This window comes from Adiantum capillus-veneris, chromosome 23, assembly GCF_014529385.1.
Source record: "Adiantum capillus-veneris isolate H3 chromosome 23, ASM1452938v2, whole genome shotgun sequence".
NCBI lineage: Eukaryota > Viridiplantae > Streptophyta > Polypodiopsida > Polypodiales > Pteridaceae > Adiantum > Adiantum capillus-veneris.
In genome coordinates this window covers 41,610,444-41,635,993 of record NC_140953.1, presented here as the reverse complement: position 1 = coordinate 41,635,993, position 25,550 = coordinate 41,610,444, and the positions used below count along the sequence as shown (strand labels likewise).

General features: G+C 42.6%; 1 protein-coding gene across 1 annotated transcript; it reads left to right on the top strand.

The window, feature by feature from the left end:
- The first annotated feature begins 2,104 nt into the window (after positions 1 to 2,104).
- On the top strand, positions 2,105 to 18,272 carry LOC147427695 (uncharacterized). The gene is made up of 8 exons (XM_086497231.1): positions 2,105 to 2,869; positions 3,062 to 3,374; positions 3,843 to 4,189; positions 4,278 to 4,370; positions 9,925 to 10,051; positions 14,068 to 14,132; positions 15,598 to 15,775; positions 17,753 to 18,272. Exons 1-8 carry the CDS (start codon positions 2,430 to 2,432, stop codon positions 17,780 to 17,782), a joined length of 1,593 nt encoding a protein of 530 aa, XP_086353357.1. The 5' UTR covers positions 2,105 to 2,429; the 3' UTR covers positions 17,783 to 18,272.
- Positions 18,273 to 25,550: the final 7,278 nt, after the last annotated feature.

The following is a 25,550-nucleotide window of genomic DNA, read 5'->3' as shown; positions in this document are numbered from 1 at the left end:
AAAAAAATTTCTCTCTTGGCGGGCTCCTGTTGAAACATGGCACCTCTCTCTCTCTTCTCCACATGCAATCTCAACGTTTTTTGGTCCTCAAACATATGCGAGCATCTCGGTAGATTCTCCTTAGTAAGCCCACTTTGGAAGCTATTTTTTTAATCTTCCTTTGCTACTCTCAAGTGTAGGCCTGGTGAATTTATTTTTGAGAGAATAGGAAATTGTATTAAAAAGGACAAAGGAATTTACAACTTTGCCTCATAGGAAGGGAGAGAGGCATCCCAAAAAGATAACCAATTAGAGGCTCAAACATTTTGTAGCCATAGAAATGCGCTCTTTGGAGTAGAAATAGAGCATGGAATCTTGCCATCTGAGCCAGTTTGTAAGAATGAGAGAGGGACAGGGGGCTACATCTCTCATGTGCTTGAGAGTGAGGGTTGAGATCCTTTTAAGTTCAAGCAAGAAGGGGACAATGTTATCTTTACATTCTGGCTAGCTTCATTTTTGTGAGGCCAACAAGACCATAAGTATGACATCCTCCATAAGTTTCACAGGGGAATATCCAATTTTAGGCATTCTCCCATTAACAGCTCTTTGACAATAAACTGTTGGAGATGCAAGGCTTTACAACAATCTTGTAGAAGTTCCTCGAGAAGTTCTAACTTTTTGAAATTACAATGAATCCATAAACATATGGTTTAGGTCCTCCATTCCATTGCATCTTCTACATTTTCCATCACCAATCTTCGCCTGCAGGGCTTTAGCTCTAGTTCGGACACCTTGATGTAAGATAAGCCATTGCAGAAAGCTATGCTTGATAGGTATGGCAAAAATCTAGATACATTTTAATATGTATACCCATTGCTTGGAGCTCTAGCTGACATCCCTTTTTTTTTGAGGTTCTTTCTAAGATTTTCATCATAACTAGGGATTTTGTTGAGGTTGGTGTAAGCTTTCAATGTTTGCTATGTTCAAGTCTTTGTTGCTCCTGCTGTAAAGTCTTCAACTCCTCTATCATGCATATTAATTCAGAAAGGCAACTAAAAGACATGTTAAATTGTTGTTGCCTAGGAGACATCCGCGGTCACCATTCAATTGCAGGTTGCCCCCATGTTCTGAGCTCAACTGTAAAGAACTTATGTGCTTTTATGGACAATGTCTTTCCAGTTTGATTTGGGATGCATCCTACCCAAATGAAATCCTACATAAAAAAATGAGAGGAAACAACATGATTGAGAGGAATATGAATCCCCTTTTAATTTCAAACTAAGAGTTCCACATAGCAACTGTCATTTAACTACCTACCGGTTTGATTTTAAACCTAGAGATGATGGTGTCCCACAATGTCGAATGAGTTCATGCCTTATACTCATGCAAGCAAAAAAAAAATATTTGTCTTTCCAACAGACATGCCCATAAATGATCACCGCAGATAGCTCTCACAATCCATTTTCTTGCAAGCTTGACTGCCATACATTCTACATCCAGAATCCCCACCAGGCCACCTCTGGTCTTGTGCATACAACATGTTTTCCATGCAACTTTGGATTTTTTGAGTACCGTCTGAACCACCCCAAAGAAATCTCCTTGCTAGAGATCTAGCCTGATTGAGCTAGATCTTTGAAGGTTTCCAGCATGAAAGAAAATAGATTAGTGATGGAAGCAGGTAGTGATTGAGAACAAAAGTTCCAGTTGACAAATTTCATTGGAACGAGTGCAACATGAAAATTTTGTTTCTGAATTTGTCCAAAACCCAATCCCATTTTTGTGATATAGAAACCTTAAAGCCCATGGGAATTTCATGCAATTTAAACACTTGCCCATCTGGGATTTCTTGACACCTAGCTACAGTAACTGAGAAGGGAATTTTACCATTAGAAGCTTTGATCCTTGTTTTGTGATGATTTATTTAAGATCCACTTGCCAAACAAAAAGTGCTTAAGCATTTCATAAAGGCATCTGCAGATTCCTACTGTACTTTGCATAGAGCATTAGTATCATCAACAAACATTTGCACGCATAGATCCACATATGAACTAGCTATTTTGATCCCTTTGAGCTTTCCATCTTGGATTTGCTTTCTGACAAGCCATCCCAAAGCATCCGACACAATTGCAAAAAGAAGGGGAGCAAGGGGGTAGCCTTGTCTCATTGATCTCCTAAGGATAATGTACTCCCCTCTCAACGTCTAAAACTCGGTGCCTGCCATGCTTTGCATCTTGCTTGGACCCGCAACATGCCCACAACCCTCGTTTTTCCTTTTCTTGCGTTTCAATACCCCAATCTCTGGAGCATTTGCCAGCCCCTATAATTTGATGTTCTAATGAGAATTGTTTGAAAGGATGCGATTCTTGTTGCCCATGCATGAGCATCGAGACGACAGACTTTCCGCAGCCCCCACAATGGCCCTCGCGGCCTGTGTTCTACGTCGTTAAAGAATGCGCCGAGTTAAGCAGCCCTCATTATCATTGTGCAGGCTATTGGATTGCCATTCGCATCTTTGCCCATCTACTTCAACATCGCGACGCTTGCCAGCAGCGCCTTCTTCATCTTCACGTCTTCCCACATTCTCAAATGGAGCCCCTCCATTTCGCCTGCAGAAATTTTTTCCAGGAAGCATTACTTCTCATGTACACTCGAGCACGTCCGCAGCACCCAGATTCAATCAAACGATTTGCTACCGCAGACACATCTCCACTCACAGTTCTAGCTGCCAAACCCATGATAGCAGTTCCATGAAACAAGAAAACGCCCTTGTTGTGGCGGGAAATGCGGCATGCCCGAAGCAGCCGGATGAGAAGAAAGAGTGCACAGAGAAATCGAAAAGTTTCTGGACGAGGTGTGGATCAGCATTGAGGGCTCCCTTTTCCATGAGCAGGTCTGGACCATTTAAAATGTTCGATTGCATGTTTAGACAACCAGCTGATGACATGACGTGCAAAAGTTATTCGACCATGTGCCTCTCTCAAAGATATTTGCACAGAGGGTTTCCTTTGACAGCAAAGGGCTTTTAAACTTTCACAGATCCATATCTGATGGAAGTTCAACTTGTATTTGCAAAAACCTGTAGAGATGACTGGTCAAAGAAGCTAGCTTACTGGAAAGCTGAAGCCATTACCACACTGAAGCACTATTGGGTGGGAATCAAGCTACTGTGGACAGATGTTAGGGTCTCCTCAAGGTTGTTGCTCAAGATAGTAAGAGGCAAGAGTCTTACGCGAAGGGAAAGACAACAGCTTACAAGAACAACTGCTGATATGTTTCGACTTGTACCTTTTGCCATCTTTATTGTTGTGCCCTTTATGGAACTTTTACTACCCGTATTCTTGAAAGTGTTTCCAAATATGCTTCCTTCCACATTCCAAGACAAGGCCAAGGAAGAGGTACAAAAGCCTCTGCTTTTGTTTACCTTTACAACAGTATTTTTTGACGTCTCTGAAGTGCTGACCCTAGAGTCATTATGTATATTGTCATCCATATTCTCCTGGTTGAGTATCGGCTCAATTTTTGGCTAGAGCGATACATGCAGTGTCACATGCTTGATAGATTTGCACCTTTACAAACTGATGACTGCATTGAAGTCTAGCATTGTTTAAGTTTTGAACTACATATTGAGCTTTTACATAATGTGAAAGAGTGATGCTTCTATATAGGTTTGTTGTGTTGGAGGTGCGGGCTTTGTCCTATGCACCAACATCTATGTGAGAACCCTACCTTCAGATATCTATTGTATCTTGGTGTGTGTTGTCCAATCATAACCTGTGGCATGTGCTAGTAATCTGGAGTCATATCCGTCTCACTTCCCAGGGACCTTGAAACATTCTATACATGTGTCTGAATTCGTTGTGCAGGAGGCGCAACAGAGGCAATCAAATGCGAGGATACAGTATGCCAGGTTTTTGCAAGATACTGTAAAAGAGATGGCCAAAGAGATAAAGGCAACCCGAATGGGGGATGTGAAAAGGACAGCAGAAGATCTTGACGCATTCATGAATAGAGTATTCTTAGGCTACATCGCTTTTCATAGCAACATTGGAATGATGATGCGTAGAATTTACAGCTGCAGAATGTTTACTTTAATTTGTTCTGATTTCCTGAACATCGAGCAGGTTCGGACAGGAGAAAAAGTTTCAAACAATGATATTATAGGCTTTGCAAAGCTCTTCAATGATGAAATTACCTTGGATAACCTTAGCAGGTCAAGCTGGTACTGTCGTATTCATGTTCCTACATCAAGGATGAAGACATCATGATGAATGGTTTTTGTGATAAGGCTCTATGGACAGGCCAAGACTCATAAGCATGTGCAAATACATGGGTATCAAGCCGTATGGAACAGATGCCTATCTTTGTTACATGCTGCGATCAAAATTGGCAGGGTAAGAAGTTTAACCCTGGGATTCTGGGGTAAAATGTAATTCAATTTTGCCCCCATCATACCCTCTAAAAATCAGTCTGCTCATTGCGGTTGTTTTTTTGGGTGGACAACTCACAACAAAAAAGTTGATGGAAATAGACTAGAATGTATGTGAATAAAAGTGTTAGGTGCAATGGAATGAATGTTGTTTTTCTCAAGATTAGTGATCTTTATTGCTCAAGGTTCCTTTTAGTTCTTAGGGAAAGAGAGAGCTTTCCGTCTTATGGAGAGTGCTATGATCACGAACAAAGTGAGTGGATATTGTGCGTGCAAGTGAATGAGACTGAGAGAAGGAGAGAGAAGAGATACGACACCCGAGAGGTTGTAAAACCCTCCTCCGAAGGCCCCACTCTCGTCAGCGAGAGTGGTCTATTCTTTGATTGCACAAAGGTGTACAATGCGTATGCAATGGACTATGCAACTTGGTCTATGCCGATGACGACGACGACGACGACGATGACGATGACGATGGCTGAAATATGAGATCTTCTAATCACTGAATTTCGGCACTGTTTCGGTGGCTGAAAATGACTGTTTTGGCTGCGTTTTCTTGGCTGAAAAATGAGGTTCCTTAGGGCTGAAAACTGATGGTCTTTACGGGCTGAATCTGCTACACTTTAGGTGAATAATGCCGGTCTTAATTTGCTGTTGAAATCCAAAAACACCAGTGGTTGAAATTGGTCCTTCTGTCGCCGGGGTTTTGCAAATGCAAAAACGCTAGGCTGATCTGCTGTGTCGTGATGACGCCGGGGCTGATCTGCTGTGCACAAACCGCCAAGGCTGATCTGATGCAAAAACGCTAGGTCTTCTGTGGAGAAAACGCCAGAGTAGTCGCGACAGTTGGTCTTGCTGAGAAGTTGCCTGTTGAGCAAGGTGCTCCTGCTACCTCTTCTGCCATTTAGTGCTAACTTGGGTTTGCTTATATAGAAACTTAGCAAAATTGCCCTACCTACTTTTGTAGGAAAGTCACTTAAAAATAATAAGTAAAAATCCCAATAAATAGGAAAATAGGCTAAATACACTGGAAAATTCCCCTAACTGATGCTAATGGATTCTGATGGGAATTTCGATGGTCATGCTGTGTGCAACCGGAGGATATGCATCTATGCTAAGTGACTGGGCATGCACGGTCTACGAATAGACTCACAAAAGTGCCAGATCACTGCTAATCTAACTTGATCGGACTGACTGAACCCTGTTGTGGTGTAAGCTTGTCCACGGACACATAGGGTTGGGATGTGTCACTTGACATCCCCTCCATTTCAAAGTGAGGTACTGGTACCGAACTGTATGGCGTCGAGGGAGATCGCCAACAGCATCCGGAATCTTGGAAGGGACTCTTCGCCGGCCGACTCTGATGTGTGGGTCGTGCGGTACCTGAACTTCATAAAGGTCTGCGACGCTTGCTTCTTTGGGCCGCGCCGAAAGCGACTCAAAGTCGTCCGTGGCTCCTTCGATGCTTCAACTTCGTCTAGAGAGTTGCTTCCTTTGTCTTCAAGAATCTCCATGGCTGAAAATTCCTGAAACCATCTCCAACACAAAACCATGAACATACCCATTCCATGTAAAGTGAAGGAAAAAAATATTGTCTTCTCTAAAGATTGTGCATGCAATGTAGATGAAAAAATAGACGGAGTGACAACCCGTCCATCAAACACATGCAAACAATGAGGTCGAATCTTTTCTGTTTGATCGAAATCAATCAACTGTGGTAAATCACAATGGAAATGCCCATGCTTGGTGCTCATACAATCATGTGATCTTTCGGAACCTGTGTCATGCCAAGGAAGAGACATGGAATGCGACTTCCTTACATACAAACTTTTCAGCTTTTCATGAACAATCCGCATACATTCGTGCTCATCCATGAGAGAAACGTGCTCAACATACAATATGTCATGCCTAGTAAAAGGGATCACATAACGATGTTGACTAAAATACAGGAAACCTTCACGAATGAAACACTCGAACAATGCGTGCGTATCAATCATGCGAACACATAATACTTCCTGTGAGGGTTCTTTGGACCAAGGCTCGAGAGCCAAGATCGCTTCTTCGGGCTCTATCGAATCTTCTTGTGGGGGTTCTTTGGACCTCGACTCGAAAGTCAAGATCGGATCTTCGTGATTGATCAAATCTACAACGAGGTTAGCTTCGCTAGAAAAAGGATCCACTAACACATCATCCTTGGGAACAATCACATCATCTTCATGCAACTCATCATGCTTGTTAGAAATCACATCTTGATCATGTAAATCATCATGCTTGTCATTGTCATCCAAATCATCATGCTTATCATTGTCATTCAAATCATCATGCAAGTCATTGTCAATCAAATCATCATCATGCTTCACACAATCATACAAATCTTGTGTGTCATGCTTGGGAGAAGAAGAGACTGAGAGAGTCTCCTTTTCCCTATCCTGTTGAATCTGTGCCTGTATGCGAGAAAAGAGTCGCAACATCTCTTGCCTTATTTCTTTGTTCTCGCGATTAAACTTGGCTTGCATTTCTTTGTTCTCTCGATCAAATTCTGCTTCTCTTGCTTTGACTTCCAAGCGTGCTTGCTCGCTCTCACGTGCTATGGTTGCCATTCTTTCTTGGTATTGGCGCTGTATGGCTGCCATGTCTTCTTCGTAGTGTGCTTCTCTTTCTTGGTCTAACTCCTCCATAGGAGTTCGTGCAATCTTTGTCGTAGACGGGGAAGGGTCAGAAAAACCTCCTGGTGGGGAAAATTCTTCTTCGCCTCTCTTATGCTCATCACCTCCAAGTGAAGTATCCATTCCGCTTCGAGTGATGACCATTCTGCAATCGTGGGTTCTTGTGGGTTCTTGGGGTCTGGGTTCTTAAGTTCACGAGGAACTTGGGTTCTTGAGGGTCTTGGGTTCTGAAGTTCACGAGGAACTTGGGTTCTTGAGGGTCTTGAGGTTCTTGAGGTCCTTGATCCGTGAGAATCTAGGGTTCTTGAGTCTTGAGGGTCTTGGGTTCTTGGGGTTCTGGAGGGTTTCTTTTGCTTGCAAATCGCGTTGGAGAAGGATCTTCTCTTCACCCGAGTTCTACCCTTTTCTGCGGGCACACCCCTTGGCGGCCTTGCGCTTACACCAAGGTTGCTTTTTCCCACCTCACGTCGATTGGCCGGCCACTAAGTGCACGGTCCGCTCTCAATGAGTGAAAAGAGACACAAGGGGAGGCTGGACAAGCCCTTCTTTCTTGGGATTCCTGTCACTCTTCAACAAAACACAATTAGGAATCGCCACGCGCAAGTAAACTTGGGTTCGTGCGATCGCAACAAGCAAAAAAAAATTCTTGTGGTTCTTGTGGTTCTTTCCTTGAATAATGCAGAACACTTCCAAAGCTCCGATACCAATGTTAGGTGCAGCGGAATGAATGTTGTTTTTCTCAAGATTAGTGATCTTTATTGCTCAAGGTTCCTTTTAGTTCTTAGGGAAAGAGAGAGCTTTCCGTCTTATGGAGAGTGCTATGATCACGAACAAAGTGAGTGGATATTGTGCGTGCAAGTGAATGAGACTGAGAGAAAGAGAGAGAAGAGATACGACACCCGAGAGGTTGTAAAACCCTCCTCCGAAGGCCCCACTCTCGTCGGCGAGAGTGGTCTATTCTTTGATTGCACAAAGGTGTACAATGCGTATGCAATGGACTATGCAACTTGGTCTATGCCGATGACGATGACGATGACTGAAATATGAGATCTTCTAATCACTGAATTTCGGGACTGTTTCGGTGGCTGAAAATGACTGTTTTGGCTGCGTTTTCTTGGCTGAAAAATGAGGTTTCTTAGGGCTGAAAACTGATGGTCTTTACGGGCTGAATCTGCTACACTTTAGGTGAATAATGCCGGTCTTAATATGCTGTTGAAATCCAAAAACGCTAGGGGCTGAAATTGATCCTTCTGTCGCCGGGGTTCTACAAATGCAAAAACGCTAGGCTGATCTGCTGTGTCGTGATGACGCCGGGGTTGATCTGCTGTGCACAAACCGCCAAGGCTGATCTGATGCAAAAACGCTAGGTCTTCTGTGGAGAAAACGCCAGAGTATTCGCAACGGTTGGTCTTGCTGAGAAGTTGCCTGTTGAGCAAGGTGCTCCTGCTGCCTCTTCTGCCATTTAGTGCTAACTTGGGTTTGCTTATATAGAAACTTAGCAAAATTGCCCTACCTACTTTTGTAGGAAAGTCACTTAAAAATAATAAGTGAAAATCCCAATAAATAGGAAAATAGGCTAAATGCACTGGAAAATTCCCCTAACTGATGCTAATGGATTCTGATGGGAATTCCGATGGTCAGCTGTGTGCAACCGGAGGATATGCATCTATGCTAAGTGACTGGGCATGCACGGTCTACGAATAGACTCACAAAAGTGCCAGATCACTGCTAATCTAACTTGATCGGACTGACTGAACCCTGTTGTGGTGTAAGCTTGTCCACGGACACATAGGGTTGGGATGTGTCACGTGACAAAAAGCATTTGCATGTCTATGGGCATGGCTAGGGAACTCTATGCAAATGTTGTAGAAGATGCTCTAAGTTTTTATGGTGTGAGGGAGGTGATATTAAAGGTCAACTGTTTGTGATGGAGGGCCAAGACTGGATTGCATCTCCAATGTATTAGTTTGGTAGTCATTCTGTGATTAGCAAACTCATGAAAGTGCATCCGTCAGGACATGCATGTAGAAGCAGGCAGTCAAGAATTTTTAACACCAGAATTTTACAATCCTCAATGTAAGTATGCAAGTTCTCAGCTCCATGTTCTAGAGGCATCCTCAGAGCTCGCTTGCAAAGGATAGTTTCTTATGCATAAGACATTGCACATGGATGAGATGGGAATAACCTTCGAAACAGTCTTCTTCTTCATCAGAGAAAGAATCTGATACAGTGTGTGACACCTCACACATGAGAGTGTGCTCGTGTTATAACCTATGAATGCGGCCAGTATGGTAATCTCTTCTGAAATCTGAAGATGGACAGTACTTAAAAATGACAGTACCTGACTACTTGATTATGGTACTGGCTAAAACCAGTAGAATGTATCAGTTGCAAGAACTTTGCAGAAGTAGACTTCGGCCTTTTTTGTTTCAAGGACATGAAGGCTTAGCTTTAGTATTGGATTGAAAAAAAGGGTCACACTCTCTTTTGTTGCCAAGGAGAGGCTTTATGGGTAGTTTCAGTGATGAAAAATAAATAATGTGTCGGCAGATTGTAAATGGTATTAAGGGTTCCTCTTTGATCTAAATGTTTCCACACGTGCTTAGAAATGGATCAAATATCACACCCCGAAGCCTCTGGTGTCCAATCCGGCTTTAAGGTGATGCCTTACAGATCATAGGTTTGTGAAAGTGGTTGGATTGCGTTTTTAAGGCTACTGTGAAACTGAATTTTCCATGTACTGAAGGGTTCAAGCTTTCAAGGTGATTTGCCTTTTGTGACAATGAACTGAAGAACTTAATAAGAAGGGTGGTATTTTGAAGGTCACTTGATGATGCAGCTTGTGCTAACTCGCAGGATAAAAAATGATGACAGACTGATCCAGACAGAAGGTATAGAGTTGCTCTCAGAAGCAGAGCTGCAAGCTGCATGTAGGGACCGTGGCATATTGAATGTCTTCACGGTGAAGGAGATGAGGCAACATGTACTTCAAAATTTTCCTTCTTATTGTCTTTCTACCTCACTACTTTAGGCACTTTTTATGCCATTATCATATTCAAATAGCGCTATAGTGGTCATTCTTACTTTTTTTGTCATAAACGACTTAGCGCCATTGCTTGGTCATGTTGCTGTGGTCATCAACCTGGTTGTGGCTGCTCGTGGGTGTTGGATCAACATTACAACACTTTCAAGAAACCTAGGCAACAGGAGGGTGATGCCACCGGCTTTGGATATGCTTAGGGCATAGGTTTAGAGGGAGTGTAAAAAGCGGATGTCTATATTTTATTGATGTGATACAGGTCAGATTCTGGAGAGCGAGCTAGAATGAAATTGTTATGATTAAAAAGCAAGATTTCTTAAGAGGCATAGCAGGATGGAGGATAAAACAGACTCAGTCTTTTGTCTTTGAAGGTTGAATATGGCCGTTATAATTCAAAGAATGATGCTCAAGGTATTCTAGATTACAGAGACTGATGTTGTTGATTATAAATGATGGCCCACGGTTAAGAGGCTTTATGCAAGATTTTACTCTAGATGATTGAGATTAGTGCTGCTTTTTGCAAGCGATAGTCCAATGCAACCATATCCATTAGCCAAGTGTGTGTGTGTAATACACTGCGGAACAGATTCTATGCTTCAAAATATAGCATGACAAGAACAGAGACAGAACAAGTAGATATGGAGAGAAAACACAGCACTGTATAATCATCAGGAATCTTCCATGCATCTCATCAAAACTCCTCAAAACACATATTTGCCCAAAATGGTTGAACTACCCATCCGGTGATCTTCCCCATCTGCCATCCATGTGGTATGTGCTAGAGTCCTCACCTGCATACACTTGGCACACATGGTGGATTGTGCGAACCCACAATAGAGTAATTCCCTCCCTCCCCCTCCAAAAATTATGTAAATGAGTATAGCAGAAAATCCCATTCTGGGCAGGGTACCCTTTACATAGCTAGACGATGCGGGTGGTGCCTGATCAGCTTCATCTTCGTCTGCAGGAAGAGGTTGTTGCACAGCTCTGTGAGCCCATCATGACATATTACCAGCAGTGTGCAACTTTTGAGAATCAACATACAATGAACACAGGCCTGCGTTCGCTTAGAACAATCCTCCAGCCATTCATCTCGAGGTTGAAAGATTTCCACAAAATATCTTGAACCCCGATTGGCCTTTACCGTAGTTGGCTCTTGCATGACAATCTGTGATTGAGGTGGAGATGTCAACTCTGCAAAGGGAATACGATCTTTGTAATGCTGGCTCCCTCAATCTCTGAATGAAACATATTGTCTAAAATAGAGCCCTCCACTAGCATGGCTGGTGTGGCCAGTGTGACAAGCTGATGACGTGGCGACCGTATGGATCCCCACAATTTACGCTGACTGCTGATGTGGCACCACAGTACGGGATTTCCGTGATTTGCACTGCTGTTGCTGACATGGCATTGCCGTATGGATTTCTCCTTTTTGCGCTGCTGATTTGGGCAGTTTCAGCGCCAGCTTTTTGGTGCAAGTGCTCTTAGGATTAAGTGCTTTTGGATATGATGCTTTTGGGCATCCCTTGTACTCTTTATAAGTGTCCTATGGGCCAGTCTTCAGGACATCTGGACGTAGAGCTTGAAGAGCTGGTTCCATTGGGAGTTGTACCCACTTGAATCAATAATAAAGAAATACCGACTAGTCTTTGGGGCCAACGCGTCTTGGCTCGGAACTCTGCCGCGCCGTGTCGTCTCTCTCTCAGATATTAAGTGTTTGAAGTATTAAAGCGCGTAGATTGCCGCTCTGTCTGTCTTTCCGTCTGATCACTCGTTGGAAGTGATTACAGTGGTATGAGAGCTTCAGGCGTGTGCTTTTCTGAAAGCATACCGGTCCTACCAAAGAGCAGTCAGAGCAAGATTCTACATAAATTTTCTCTATCCAAGAATCTTCTCGTCCCTACCTCGGACATGCTAGCCACTCCCACCCTTAGTCCATGGCGCATCAAGCGCGCTCCCGTCTTCATTGCTCTGTCTTAAAGGGCATAAGCCATAAAGAATCCAAGATCTTATCAACATGGGCGGAGAACATGTTGACCACACTGCTCAACAAGAGAATCCTTCCAGCCCTTCTACGCCAAGGCAACCAGATGAGACCCATGCACAGTATGTGGTCTGACAATTGGTGTACTTGGCAGAATAGCAAAAGAAGAACCCGGCAGATGATTGAATTGATTTAGAAGCCCTGCATAATTACTTGGGCTCTTTAAATCCTCCAGTGGCCCCATTGGTCCCTCAACAGGTTTCACAAATGTATTCTTCTTTACCACAAAGTCCTTTGGGAACTTCCTCTCGACATAATTCTGAGGATGTCTCTCAATTTTTAGGAGGCATTTTTAAGCATATGGTTTCAAGAGAACGTTCTCGTGTTGCTACAGAGATTTTACCTCCTATGCCCCTTGGGCCTCCACCTTACACTACTCCCCCTCTTGTCACCTACATATGCGACAGATGGACAACTTCACCACTATTACTACTATTCAGCACCTTCGGCAACGGATGCTGCTCCAAAAACTTTTAAAGATGGAGGTGCTGTAGTAAAGTTTTTCGCATTTTCAGGCGTCCAGGATGCTCACAACGCTCTCAAATTTCTACAGCAATTTGACGTCTTGTTCATTAATGAGAACTTTACTGAAGAATCAAAGTTGCTCAGAGTTACATCTTTTCTCAAGGATAGTGCATTGTCATGGTGGGGTGCTCTGGCAAAGAAACCGAACTGGCCCAAAACTTGGATCGATTTCAAGTTAGCATTCTACCCATGATTTCTTGATGAGACATTCAAAGTAGATGTAATTGCAGCATGGTCTGGTCTTAGGATGTACCCTCTGGACACTCTTCCAATTTACAACCAAAGATTTTTGGACGCCTATCTGCCAATTTCCACCTTTTGAGGCAGTACACCGTAGGCCTACCTTTCCACTACGAGACTATTGTATAGAAAAAGTGGTCTCAATCATGGGACAACTTATGTCACATGCAAGAGCGGGGCTATCACATTATGAAGAAAGAATTGGTATTCATTGATACTTCCTCGAAGAGAAATCCAAATCCTCGCTCCTCTACCTAAGATACACCACAACCAAGAGCAGGTACTGCAACACTCCTACTCAAAGTCTCACTTCTGAAGAGATGGCATAGTACCGATCAGACGGAAGGTTTTACACATGTGGCCTTCACGATTACATTTGTCACGTGACACATCCAACCCTATGTGTTTGTGGACAAGCTACAACATGACCAAGGTTCAGTTCAGTCAAGTCAGTCTAGAATAGGAAGTGATCTGGCACTTTAGTGAGTCTGTTCGCAAACCGTGCATGTCCAGACACTTAGATTAGATGCATATCCTCTGGTTGCACACATCATGACCATCAGATTCCAGTCAGATCCACACTTCAAAAGTTTTTGGGAGTCCCTCTCTCCTTTGTAAGTGGTCAGGGCACTTTTTAGTCTCTTTAGGAGAGATTTTCTCCCTTGGTAATTGTCGGATTTTTTAGTTGTTCACTCACTTTGTATTAGCATTTCCAATTTATTCTACAGGCTTGCTTCCCATGACAGCTTTGTGCTCGTCTCTCAGGATTGCAGCACTATTTGGGTGTCCTGGGGGGATTTTCAAGTAATAGAATGCAGCCTCGTTTCTGTGCAACGAAAAAGAGAGGCTCCACTCCCATGAGTAACCTCCGCCTTGGGCCTACTCTCTCCAACCACTTAGCTACTGCTGCCATGAAAACTAGGTCTACCCTGTACGAGCCTCTCCTCACACAAAAAAGGCTTTTCTTCAATCGCTTTCTTCATTGCTTTGTATCTGGCAGCTCGCCGTTGGGGTGTCATATTTAGAGGCTAAGAATGCGAGATAAAAATTTGTAGTTTCTGCCTTGTGCGTGATTCAATTTCAATGAGCAAATGTGCTTTTGAGAGGCCTTTTTTGTACTGCTGGTGACTTTTTGATTGAATTTTTGCAGTTGAAAAATTGGCTCGACCTTTCTTTGAATTATTCTGTTCCGTCATCTCTTCTCATTCTTTCAAGGTATGTTTTCTAGTATCTCTCTTCATAAAGAATTTATCAATCCTTTAATTGAGAGCCTTTTTCTTGAGTGGGTGAAAGGGTACTATCGAAGGATCATGTGAACGATGTGGCACAAGTTTTAGTTGCACTACTAGACTTCGACGGATTGTTACCAGGAACGGAAAATTGGAATGCGGAACAGGCATGAATTGCCATTCCCTATTACGAATACTCATGTCTAAAACACGGAATGGGGATTTGGATCAGAAGCCTGAAAATGGCCTTTCCCTGTAATCAGTAACTAGAGCGCTGAAACCATTGAACCTTGTCTTTCTCTACTGTTTTGTTGATTACTTGGGTTATTATTACCCACAAAATACCGGCATCAGCCATTTCTTGTTCTCGTAATGGGTCGGAAAGGGGCGAAACGATTTCTGAAGCCTAGCATGCCGAAGCATGAGAGAGGTAGTAAGTCCCCTTTCGGTCGATCAAGTCTTTGAATACTTTATCATGTAGAACCAGTTGGAATAGGGCGAGCTGCAAAATGCATTCTAGAACTAGGCCAGCAAGAGCTCCTTTTTGAAAAGTTAGCTGAAACTGCCTGGGCAGTCCGGTGGTTCAGAACTGGGCCAGATGGCATTCTGTTATGCCCAGGGGTATTCCTTGTTAACAAGTACCCTATGCCACCCTACACCTTACAGCATGAGAGAGACGATAAACGCGAGTTACCTTTCTGTAGATCAGATCTTTGAATAGTTGTTATGTAGAATTGGTGAAGTTTTTATATACATTAGCTCATCAAAGTGGAGTTTTCTACAGAATATGCATCTGATTGAAGTCGTACTTAGCTAAGAGCAGCTCATTTTAACTCATTTTACTGTCTTTTAGCATATTGGTGAGTGACATTAAGAAATTTAGTGGCTTGCTGGTGTATACGTTCTCGAAGCATTTGGAAAACACAATGGCACATAGCTAGGTGCCAAGGAGCAGAGCATGATTGGAATTTAGGTTATGGGTGGTTGCTACGGCTGTAATTGGTTGACAGAAAACCTACCTTTCACGTCCTTTTGGCTTTCTAAAACAAGCCTTAGTGAAGAAGGGAGTTGGGCACACATTTGGCTTTTGCATGTGAAGCATTGAATTTAATGAAAGGATTTAGTTTGTGAATGAGTCCTTCCGTTTAAGTGCCTCGAATTGGTCCTTTTCATTTTTTTTGGCTTTCAATTTGAAATTTTATTAGTTTCTATATTAATTAGACCTAACATTTCCTGTTTTCACTTTTCATTTTAGAGCCTTACATGATTTGACTTAATTTTCTTTTTACGGTTTTAGGATGCCAATGTGAACCTGCACCTTGTTTGTTTTAGAATGCTCACTTTTAAAATTGAAAGGTCTTGACAAATTTTCAAGGTTGTTTTGAAGGACATCAACATAATTTGAGATCACAAACTAAAGTTTTCCATGGGGTGTGAATCTTCTACTACAGAGCTTTTAATGTGTCTGGAAAGATGAAGCCGGAAGAAGCCATGCAAGCAACACTTTCCTCTCTTCCAGATGAGGTGGTAGAATCAGTGGGTACTTCTGAGCTGCCCAGTGAGGAGGGTGTCCTTGGGGAGCGCATGCGCAAGTTAGAGTTAATCAAAATGCAGGAGGAGATGATCAAGGTAGACCCTCGTTGAAAGGGAGGTTGTCTACCCCAAATTTGGTCTCTATTAAACATCTCTCTCTCTCTCTCTCTCTCTCTCTCTCTCTCGGGATAGTTTCCTAGGACATAAAAACTCTTCTCTTCTCGGGGGTGTTTGTTCGCGCTAATAAAAAAAGGAATATGGTATAACCTTTCCATCACCCAAGTGTGGTAGATTGGTTATGCGATTTCCCTCTTGAATAATCGGTCTTGAGTTCAACTCTCCTCGTCGGCTAGATCTTTAAGGTCTCTTGGGATAGTTTCCTACGACGTTAAAACTCTCTCTCTCTCTCTCTCTCTCTCTCTCTCTCTCTCGCGCACGCGCGCGCGCGCACACACACACACACATCACTAAACCTATGCATTAAAGTATCTCCCATTAAAGCATGAAATACTACACCCCCTTTGGGGCTACTACCTTTTCTTGCACCATGTTGGGGATGGTTTGCCATTAAAAGTGGGGACTGATGGCTGAAATATTATAGCCCCCCTATGAGGATAACTCCCTATTTTCACCATTTAGACTTGAAGATACTTGTCAAGCTTTCCATTGGAGGACTTAAACTCTGATTATACTTTTGGGTTGAAATCATTAAAAAAGGAAACAAAAAACCCTACATTAACTAAGTTTGTTAGCTCTAATGGTGGCTTTGCTAAAACCATTACCACCTTGCTTTGGCACAACTGCTAGTGTAAACCACCTCTAAGCTAGGTCCCCCAGTAATAAGGTGAGAACAAACCTTTAAGGTCGGGTACACAGCCTTTATTAATGGTCCTCCTCCCAAGCGGGCTGGGTGATGAACCGCTAGAATCGTCCTTACTCTAGGATAATCCCCATTCCCTCTTTCCTCTCCCCTACACCATTGCCTTAGCCTCCTATAGGCGGTTTAATTCGCACGATCTTCAAGCTTGGGGCTTCCATTTGCTGATTCGTGCCATGCCTACTTCACAATATGGTATTTCCTTTTGTCTCTCTCTCTCTCTCTCTCTTTCCTGCCTATGGCTCTGCTATCTACCTGGTTTGCATAGCTGATTACCCTAGTCCTTGAACAGATCATGTAAGCAAGGTCTGGGGGATAGTCTGCTCACAAGATTGTTGGCTTAAACCTCCATGTGCCACTATAATAGAGGTGAGGGAAGCTCTTCCCCTCACTTAGCCTTGGCATTCGTTCTGTGTGTTTTGGAAAGATAGTTGAGGGTGTTGCATGCTTCACTGGTGATGTGCTGTTGATTGTCGTTTGATTTTTCTTCCTAAAGCTCTACAAAATGGAGGTGTTAGAATCAATGGGTACTCAAAATGTAGGAGGCCTGCTCGGGGAGTGCATGCACAAGTTAGAGTTAATCAAAATGTAGGAGGAGATGATTAAGGTAGACCATCGTTGAAAGGGAGGTTGTCTAGCCCAAATTTGGTCTCTATTAAACATCTCTCTCTCTCTCTCTCTCTCTCTCTCTCTCTCTCTCTCTCATAACAGGTCTTGAGTTCAACTCCTCGTCGGTTAGATCTTTAAGGTCTCTTGGGATAGTTTCCTACGATGTTAAAACTCTCTTCTTCTTCTTCTTCTCTCTGTCTCACACACACACACACACACACATTTTCTTTTTTAGTGCAACTAAATATAATGCACAGGACATGGTCACCCTAAATGGGTTAAAGCACATCAAAAGGCTACTACAAACGATCATGGAAAGCCTCAAAACTGTTGAAGTAATGTTTCCCAAATGGAAATCATCACAAAGAGACCAAAGGAGTAGAGTGCGAAAATATGGATAGAGGCTAGAGCTGAATCTCTCTCTCTCTCTCTCACACACACACACACACACACACACACACACACACACACACACACACGTGTGCGCACATGCATTAATAATTTATGTGCTCAATTTGCCCGCTTTGTGCATGTATCAGTATGTCTCAAGATGAAATTACTAACGTGGTCCAAGGTGGGTTTTGCAGAGAGCAGAAGATAGAGACAGACAAAAGTAATAAAGAGTGACACTCTTGAATGATCATATATTCTGTGGTATGAGCCAGAAGTGGTCAAGGGTCCGTAACAGTGGTGATACATTCCAAAGGAAAATGACCCTAGCAGTGAGTGGTGAGTGAAGATACATTCCAAAGGAAAATGCCTCTTAACTGAAATCCATGTTTTTGACCACCACTTGCACCAAATGAAGGCATTCCTGGTGGTCCATTTATGGGAAAATCCCCAATAACAAAGCATATCCAAAAGCAGCTGAGAGAAGTACGCAACATTCATGTCTAAGTGATCTGCTCATGTTTAGGCATGGGCCCTCTTTGGAAGTAAAATGTTTTACTGACAAAATCTACTAGGTTCTCTAAAATCAAAAAGTACTCGTGGAAAAGTTTGTTGCATACTTTTAATGTACAACTCAATACGATAGTAGTAATCGGCTTCTATGTTTTTCTTGAATTGTAACTTGAACTATACATGTCAAATATGACCGATGCTTGAAGGTTGTGGATATGAGAGAGAGAGAGAGAGAGAGAGAGAGAGAGAGAGAGAAATGAAATGTTGCATTCACGTCTTCAAGAGGCCTATGAGACCAAAAAGTTACAACACGGTGAATTTGATACAATGTATGAGTACCAAAAATGAAAAAGAAAAGGTACTGATATGGAACTGTGTAGGATATGACTTGGGAGGGGGGGGGGGAGTAGTGAATGAGGGCTAATATAACACATTGTGGGTGTGTGTGTGGCACAAGATGAGCAGGGTACAATCCTCAAAAGAGTTAAATCACAAGAGGTTTATCATCGATCGCTGGCGGATCTCCATGTCTGTGCCAGCTGTGCACCTCTATCACCATCTATCTCAATATAGTTAGAAACCTCATCTACATACATACGAAATAGAGTAGGAGAGAGTGGGTAGCCCTGCTTCACCCCGATAGTGGAGTGAACCAATGCAGACAGCCCCTCTGAAGTGCGTACATGTCCCACTACTAACCTGTATAATGCCATAATTCCCCAGATAAGCTCTATGGGTCCTCCCATCTCCTATAGTCTGCACATCAATCTAGCTTTGGGCATTGTATCAAATGCTTTGCAGAAGCCTACAATAGATCCGTCTCCCATGTGATATGCCCTTCTCAATAATGGCTCTGAGTGCTAGAATGTGGTCAAGAGTAGAGAAACCTCTCCTGAACCTTGCTTGCCCACCGGCTGTGCGAATGCCCTCCCTCTCTGCCCATCTACACAGCTATTGCTTCAGAATGGATGCGTACAAGCGTGCTAATGTGTATCCAATCATGATAGTGTGATAATTCCCAAGCCATAGGGTCTCTTTGACTTGAAGATATGTACAATAGTAGATAACTCCAAGTATCAGGCAAGCCCTCACACATGGCACGGTTGAACATCACTGCTAGAAGCTCTGCGAGCATATCCCTACATGTGTAAAATGCTCAGCCACTAAGCCATCATGATCATCAATGGCCTTCTTCACCATCTCAACGGTGAAAAAAGCATATGTGTGTGGGCATGGCTTGGAAAGGTCGGGAAGAGGTGACTGTCCAGGAGCTGTGTACATAGATAATGCATACTAGCCCCACACATTTGTAGAAGTAATGGAAGGAGGGGCGGGGGGGGGGGGGGGGGGGGGGGGGGGGGGGGGGGGAAAGTCGCCATGTCTCACCTGAGTTCCGACTCAAGAATAGTTGATAGATGTTGCTCTAGTCAAGCCAAAAAAGCCCTCTTTCGTCGCACTAAGCATCGAAAGGCAATCCGAGACTGTGAGCAATGTCCCCCAAAAGCACCTCCCTTTGAAGTCTGGCTCTCGTAATCGCGGCACTCCTCATCATACCAGCTATTCTGAGGCATGCTCCCAGAACATCATCTCTGCTCAGGCTGGGTGTGTGGGTATGCCTCCTTGCTGCATCATGCAATGTCTGTGTTAGTATAGTAGTAAGCTCCTCCAGAGGTCACCATGGCTCTGCAGTGCACATGCGCATGTAGTCCCATCTATGTAGACAGAGCCCGTCTCTCGTGTAAAGGTGTAGCCACTACCTGTGGCATGTATGCTACACTAAAATGGAAAGAGATGGTCATCGACACAAGGGCACGATCTACTGCCACACAAATAGGTTTGGGTCCAACTGTGAGGTCTTGCATACTAGAGATAAAGCTTGGCTGTGCCATGACATAATCCACTTTGCTGGCTCTATGTCTAGGGTGTGGAAAGCATGTAAAACCTCCCGCAACGGGAAGTCTATATAGACCACTCAAAATGGACAATCGATGTGTAGTTCCCATGTCTATCAAGTGCGCGCGCGCGCGCGCACACACACACACACACACACAGAGAGAGAGAGAGAGAGAGAGAGAGAGAGAGAGAGAGAGAGAGAGAGAGAGCTCATATGTTGGGAAAGTGGGAGTCGGAAGTTTTGCTCACATGAGAGCTTGTGTATCAATCTAAAAAATTAGCAATTGTGCCTTGCCCAATGTAGAAAGGAAGGATAGAAAAGTGCCATTTTCAAATAACATCTTTTCTCTTTTTTGAAAAGCTTGCAGTAGATATCGATAATGTCTATAGCTATGATAATCGTGGTCCCTAGCTTGAATATTACATGCCAAATGCTTTTCAGCCTCTATGTTTAAAAGTATTTAGATGTAGTAATAAAGTATTTAATAATCAATGCTAAGACACATAATGGAAAATTAGGCTCTTCAAAGTGATTTCGAATCATGATACAATATGAAAAAGCAAACAACATGAAGCACACTATGTACTGTTTAGAGTTTTAACTTTCACCTTAACTATGTTGTGCCAAGTGTGAGTCTTCATGATAACTAGAAGCAAGTGCACGGTCAGATGCCCTCATCCCCTTCCAAAAAGAAATAATGTTTAATTGTCATAAAGAATCATATGGAATTGCAAAAACAAAAAAGCTACAATAGTATTAATAAAGAATTGAAGAATAAAGCCAAAAGCATAAGAAACTTGGACCATGGTCGGGCAAAGTCTAAGGTGATTGAAAAGGAAAGCCGCCCTAACCTTGTAATGGCAAAAAGGAAATGAGCCATAACAGCAAGTAAATTGATGGGAGACCAATTTAAACTTGCTTGCCAACTATGTCTATAATCTATTGTTGCTTATGAAATGTTGGGATCGTGGGCTTTGGTCTAGCCCGAAAATGAATGTGTGAGAACACCCCCTATCTACATGGCATCCTAGGTGGCTTGGAGTATGTTGAGCATGGCCGAAAAGTGGCCCAAGTCATGGTACTACCCATGGGGGAGTTTTTTAGGCATAGTAAATCCATTTTGGAGTAGTTTGACTCACCTAAAAGTGCTCTACTAAGGTGGATCCGAAAATTTAAGCTCTCTTTTTAGTAGATAAATGTGGCAAGTGGAGATGCCTCTTTTGTGCTATATAAACACCTTTTGTAATCACTCTTTCAAGTTAGTTCATTCATTATTTTGAGTCTACATACTCTACATGAATGCTACTCTACATAATCCCCCTTGATCCAACAATTGGTAGTAATTAGCATCTCTTAATCATTTTCCTATGCTAGGTCACATTAGCACTTCCTCTCTTGCTAATCGTGATCGTTAATTAACTTTGTTGCATTGCATATTAGATTGCACTAATCTCTTTTGGAGGTTGAACAATGATGGGATACGTACCCTCATTGAGAATGTGCCACTACCCACGTTGTTAAGATAACGAAAGAAGATTAGCATTATCATTAGCATTAGAAGTTTCCTTTTCATAATTACTTTTGCTTAGTGTAATTCTCCTTTGCTCTAGCTCTCATTAGAGCCCTCAAGCTCTGAATTTGGTCATCATTGGCTCGCTTAATTATCCACCTAAGTTTAGGGGTGTGTGTGTGTGTGTGTGTGTGTTTTATTGTGCGAGACGACTATAAAGCTAAGTTTAAGCACACTATCTTCGGAAGCTTTCTACAAGGACTCTCCTACTAGAGCTTTGACCCTACGAATGCGCTGAGTTCAAGCCATGAATTTCGCTCGGAGTTTTCGTGTGCCTTTGTTTTGCTCATAAGAAAAATATTTGAAACAACTCAGGATTGCCTGTGAGTATCGAACCTGCGTTGGGGCTTCGAGAGCCTCAAACCTTACCCAACTTGGCTATGCTAATTGCTTGTTTAGAAGGCTCACATAAACGGTGTTAATCCTCTATTCCTTGCAGGGGTAGCACCCACGCCATCAAGCTCCTCTCACAACCCACTTGCTGAGCTCCAAAGGCGGGCCTTTTCCACCGGCTCTCTTGAGATTCCTCATCTCCTAAGATCTTTTTCCAAATCGTTGTTCCACAACCTTTTGCAAGCGTTTAAGCTTCCATCAACGAGCTCTTAAGAGGCCAATTCTCATTGGATACCGAGACCATCTCTTGAGCTCCTTAAAGCTTGTTCTCATACACATTTTAAAGGATTTTACACTTGGTTCACTCATAATTAAGCTTCAAAGCCACTATATCAAGCAAAGGGTATTCTCTTAAGCACAACTAAGTGAGTTGCAATGTATGTCTATAAATTTATCACTTTTAGATAATTTAGCGTGCTTTTGTAAGGAGATAGACACTGGCTTGTGGAGAGTCTCCCTTGCTAAAACCTCTCCAAGTGTACAAAAATTTACAATGATGTGTATGCCAGATGCCGCATGCTTGGGCTCTCAAAGTATCTTGAAGATGAAAGAGGAGACGTTAGTTCTTCACATAAGTTTTTTAAAGGACATTTTAGCATATTGTTGCATGTCATTATGACGCATGAAATGAAGCTTGTTTGCACAGTAAAAGAGGAAAGAAGCACTTGTTCAAGGGGAGGATACGAAGACAAAGACCATGAAGCAATTGAAGACAAAGTATTTAAGAAGACGAAGGTGCTCTTGGATTAGATCTAAGTAGACATTTCTCGGGATTTTGATCTTTGATTAGAGTGTTGTTTTTGCTCTTGGATTGGAGCAAGGCTCGTGGATTGGAGTGTTATGTTGTTTGTCTCCTAGATTGGGGATTTATGTTGTCTGTGCTCTTGGATTGGAGTGTTGTCTTTCTTCATCGAGTTCTAGCCCAAAGCCCAATACGAAGACAAAGACCATGAAGCAATTGAAGACAAAGTATTTAAGAAGACGAAGGTGCTCTTGGATTAGATCTAAGTAGACATTGCTCAGGATATTGATCTTTGATTAGAGTGTTGTTTTTGCTCTTGGATTGGAGTGTTATGTTGTTTGTCTCCTAGATTGGGGATTTATGTTGTCTGTGCTCTTGGATTGGAGTGTTGTCTTTCTTCATCTAGTTCTAGCTCAAAGCCCAAGGGGACGGTTGTTGGGATCGTGGGGTTTTGTTTAGCTCAAAAATGAATGTGTGAGAACACACCCTATTTACATGGCATCCTAGGTGGCCTGGAGCATATGGATCATGGCCCAAAAGTGGCCCAAGTCATGGTACTACCCATGGGGGAGTTTTTAAAGCATAGTAAACCCATTTTAGAGTAGTTTGACTCACCTAAAAGTGCTCTACAAAAGTGGATCTGGAAATCTAAGCTCTCTTTTCAATAGATGCATGTGGCAAGTCAAGATGTTTCTTTTGTTCTATATAAGCACCTTATGTAGTCATTTTTTAAAGCTAGTTAATTCATCATTTGAGTCTACATACTCTCTCTCTCTCTCTCTCTCTCATCTTGTGTAATTAGCAAGTTAATTAGTGCGTGTTAGCATGAATGCTACTCTACTTCACCCCCCTTGATCCAACATGAAAGACATGGTATTCTTTTCTACTTTGTGAGTCTCCTTTGATAAGCTTAAAAAAGAAGCTTTAGTATGTTACGCTGATTTTTTAAGCAAAAAAATTACTTTGCAAAAGCACAAAGATTATGATATACATGAAAGAGTAAAGCCCCCCGCCCCCCCCCCCCCCCCCCCCCCCCCCCCCCCCCCCCCCCCCCCTTGGCACAACCAAGCGTGAAACAACTCATAAGAGCCCCTCTCCCTTAAGACACCACTCTTGTTCATTTTAGGAGGAGGCCGCTTGAAAAATGACATTTGAAAAGGTCACTTAGCCTAAGATAATGGATCTCTTAGGGTGAGGATCCCCATGACATGAGTGGGTTCCCAAAAGGAGGACATGGCCCTCCCTCTCATGATGAATTTTTCCCACATCCTCCTTTATATGCTCAAAAACCAACCCCTCTTGGCCCACACTCTACTCATCAAGAAAAACACCAATGGTGCCAAAAGAATAAGAGTTCATGGAGTTGGCCATGGAGGAAGTACACTATCTAAAGGTAGTGGGAAACTTACAGATTAAGAGATCACCCCCTATCATCTCTAGTGGAATCCACCATCTAGATTCGATACTCGCTCCGCCAAGACCCCCTAGTAGTAAGGTGGGGTTTTTATTTTGTGGGTAAGAAAACCTCAACTCTACTATGCTCAATGTAGGTTTTTTGGGGAGTGGAGCTAGCTCTTGAATTATGTACCATAAATGGCAACTTGATAATACACCCATTATAGTACAAGGGCTGTTGTTTTGCATTACCAATCTAAGATTCAACAATGCCATCATTGAGCTTGACTCTCTTTCCTTATAGAAGGATGAAGCTTCCGAGCTTCTCATATTGCATCAACTTGAAGTCCCTACTTGGTTGCCCCATCAAGGGGAAGCAATTCACAAGCCATTACTCAGCTTAGGCAGCTAGTCACCAAAACATGCATGGCATACTCCAAGAGGATTTTTAGGAACAAAAAGTAACTCGAGAGCTCGCCCTCACAGTCCCTCTCACCCCCTACTACAACCACTAGCATGCTTAGCCAAGATGAATTGGATGAAGAGGAAGCTTGAAGACTATTGAGATGCGAGAGGCTACTAAAACCCTTCTCAACCATATCCTCTATCCGTAGAGGCTGCACAAAGTTGTCAAACAAATGATATTGTTTATCCATTTACTCCCTCCTCAAGCAAGCCTACAGAGCATGATTCCTTCATAAGCGCAAATCAAGGAAACTAAAGAACAAGGTACATATGGTCTCAATCATATACCTTAGCCTAAAACTGATTGTAATCAAGCAGCCGATGACATTTTTAGAGTTCTTCATATGTTGATTCACCAAGAGAAGTTTATGGTTGTCCCACGAGCACTAAGAAAAATCAAAGAACTTTTTTTCCTCTATTGCACAAACCACCTACCTAGAAAGTATGCTAAAGAGAAAGGTGTTTAAGACTTCAATGCACTTCTCACCGCACTCAACCTATGGAAATTAACTTCTCTTTGCTCAATACACATTCAATTGCACCAATGGACTTGGTTAATAATTTTATGTTGCAGTTAGGGATGGATAGTTCAAAATTTCCATCTGCAGTACGGACTTCATCCATCATCCAAATCTCCTCCTATTCAAGTTGATATTGGGAACAAAAAATCGAAAGACTTCATCATGGGTGAAAGCTCTTAAGCCCTTGGTCTACACAGGAAAAGATTAGGAATCTAATAAAGAGACGGTTAATATTTTTTACATAAGTGGACATATGTTCACCATCTAAGAGCTATACCAAACGCTTTTTAGCCTACAAAGACCAATTTAGCCTTAGAAGACAAGGCCTACAAGTGGTGGATTTCTCTTTCACCAACATGGAAACTCAAGGTGAAGGTAAGATTTAAGATTGGAATTTTTACCCTTTAATGAGGCAAAGAAGATTCGGAAGGCTTTAGACAGACAATCATTACATGCACAAATTTTCTCTATTTAGTTATATCTCCAAGTACAAAGAGATTAT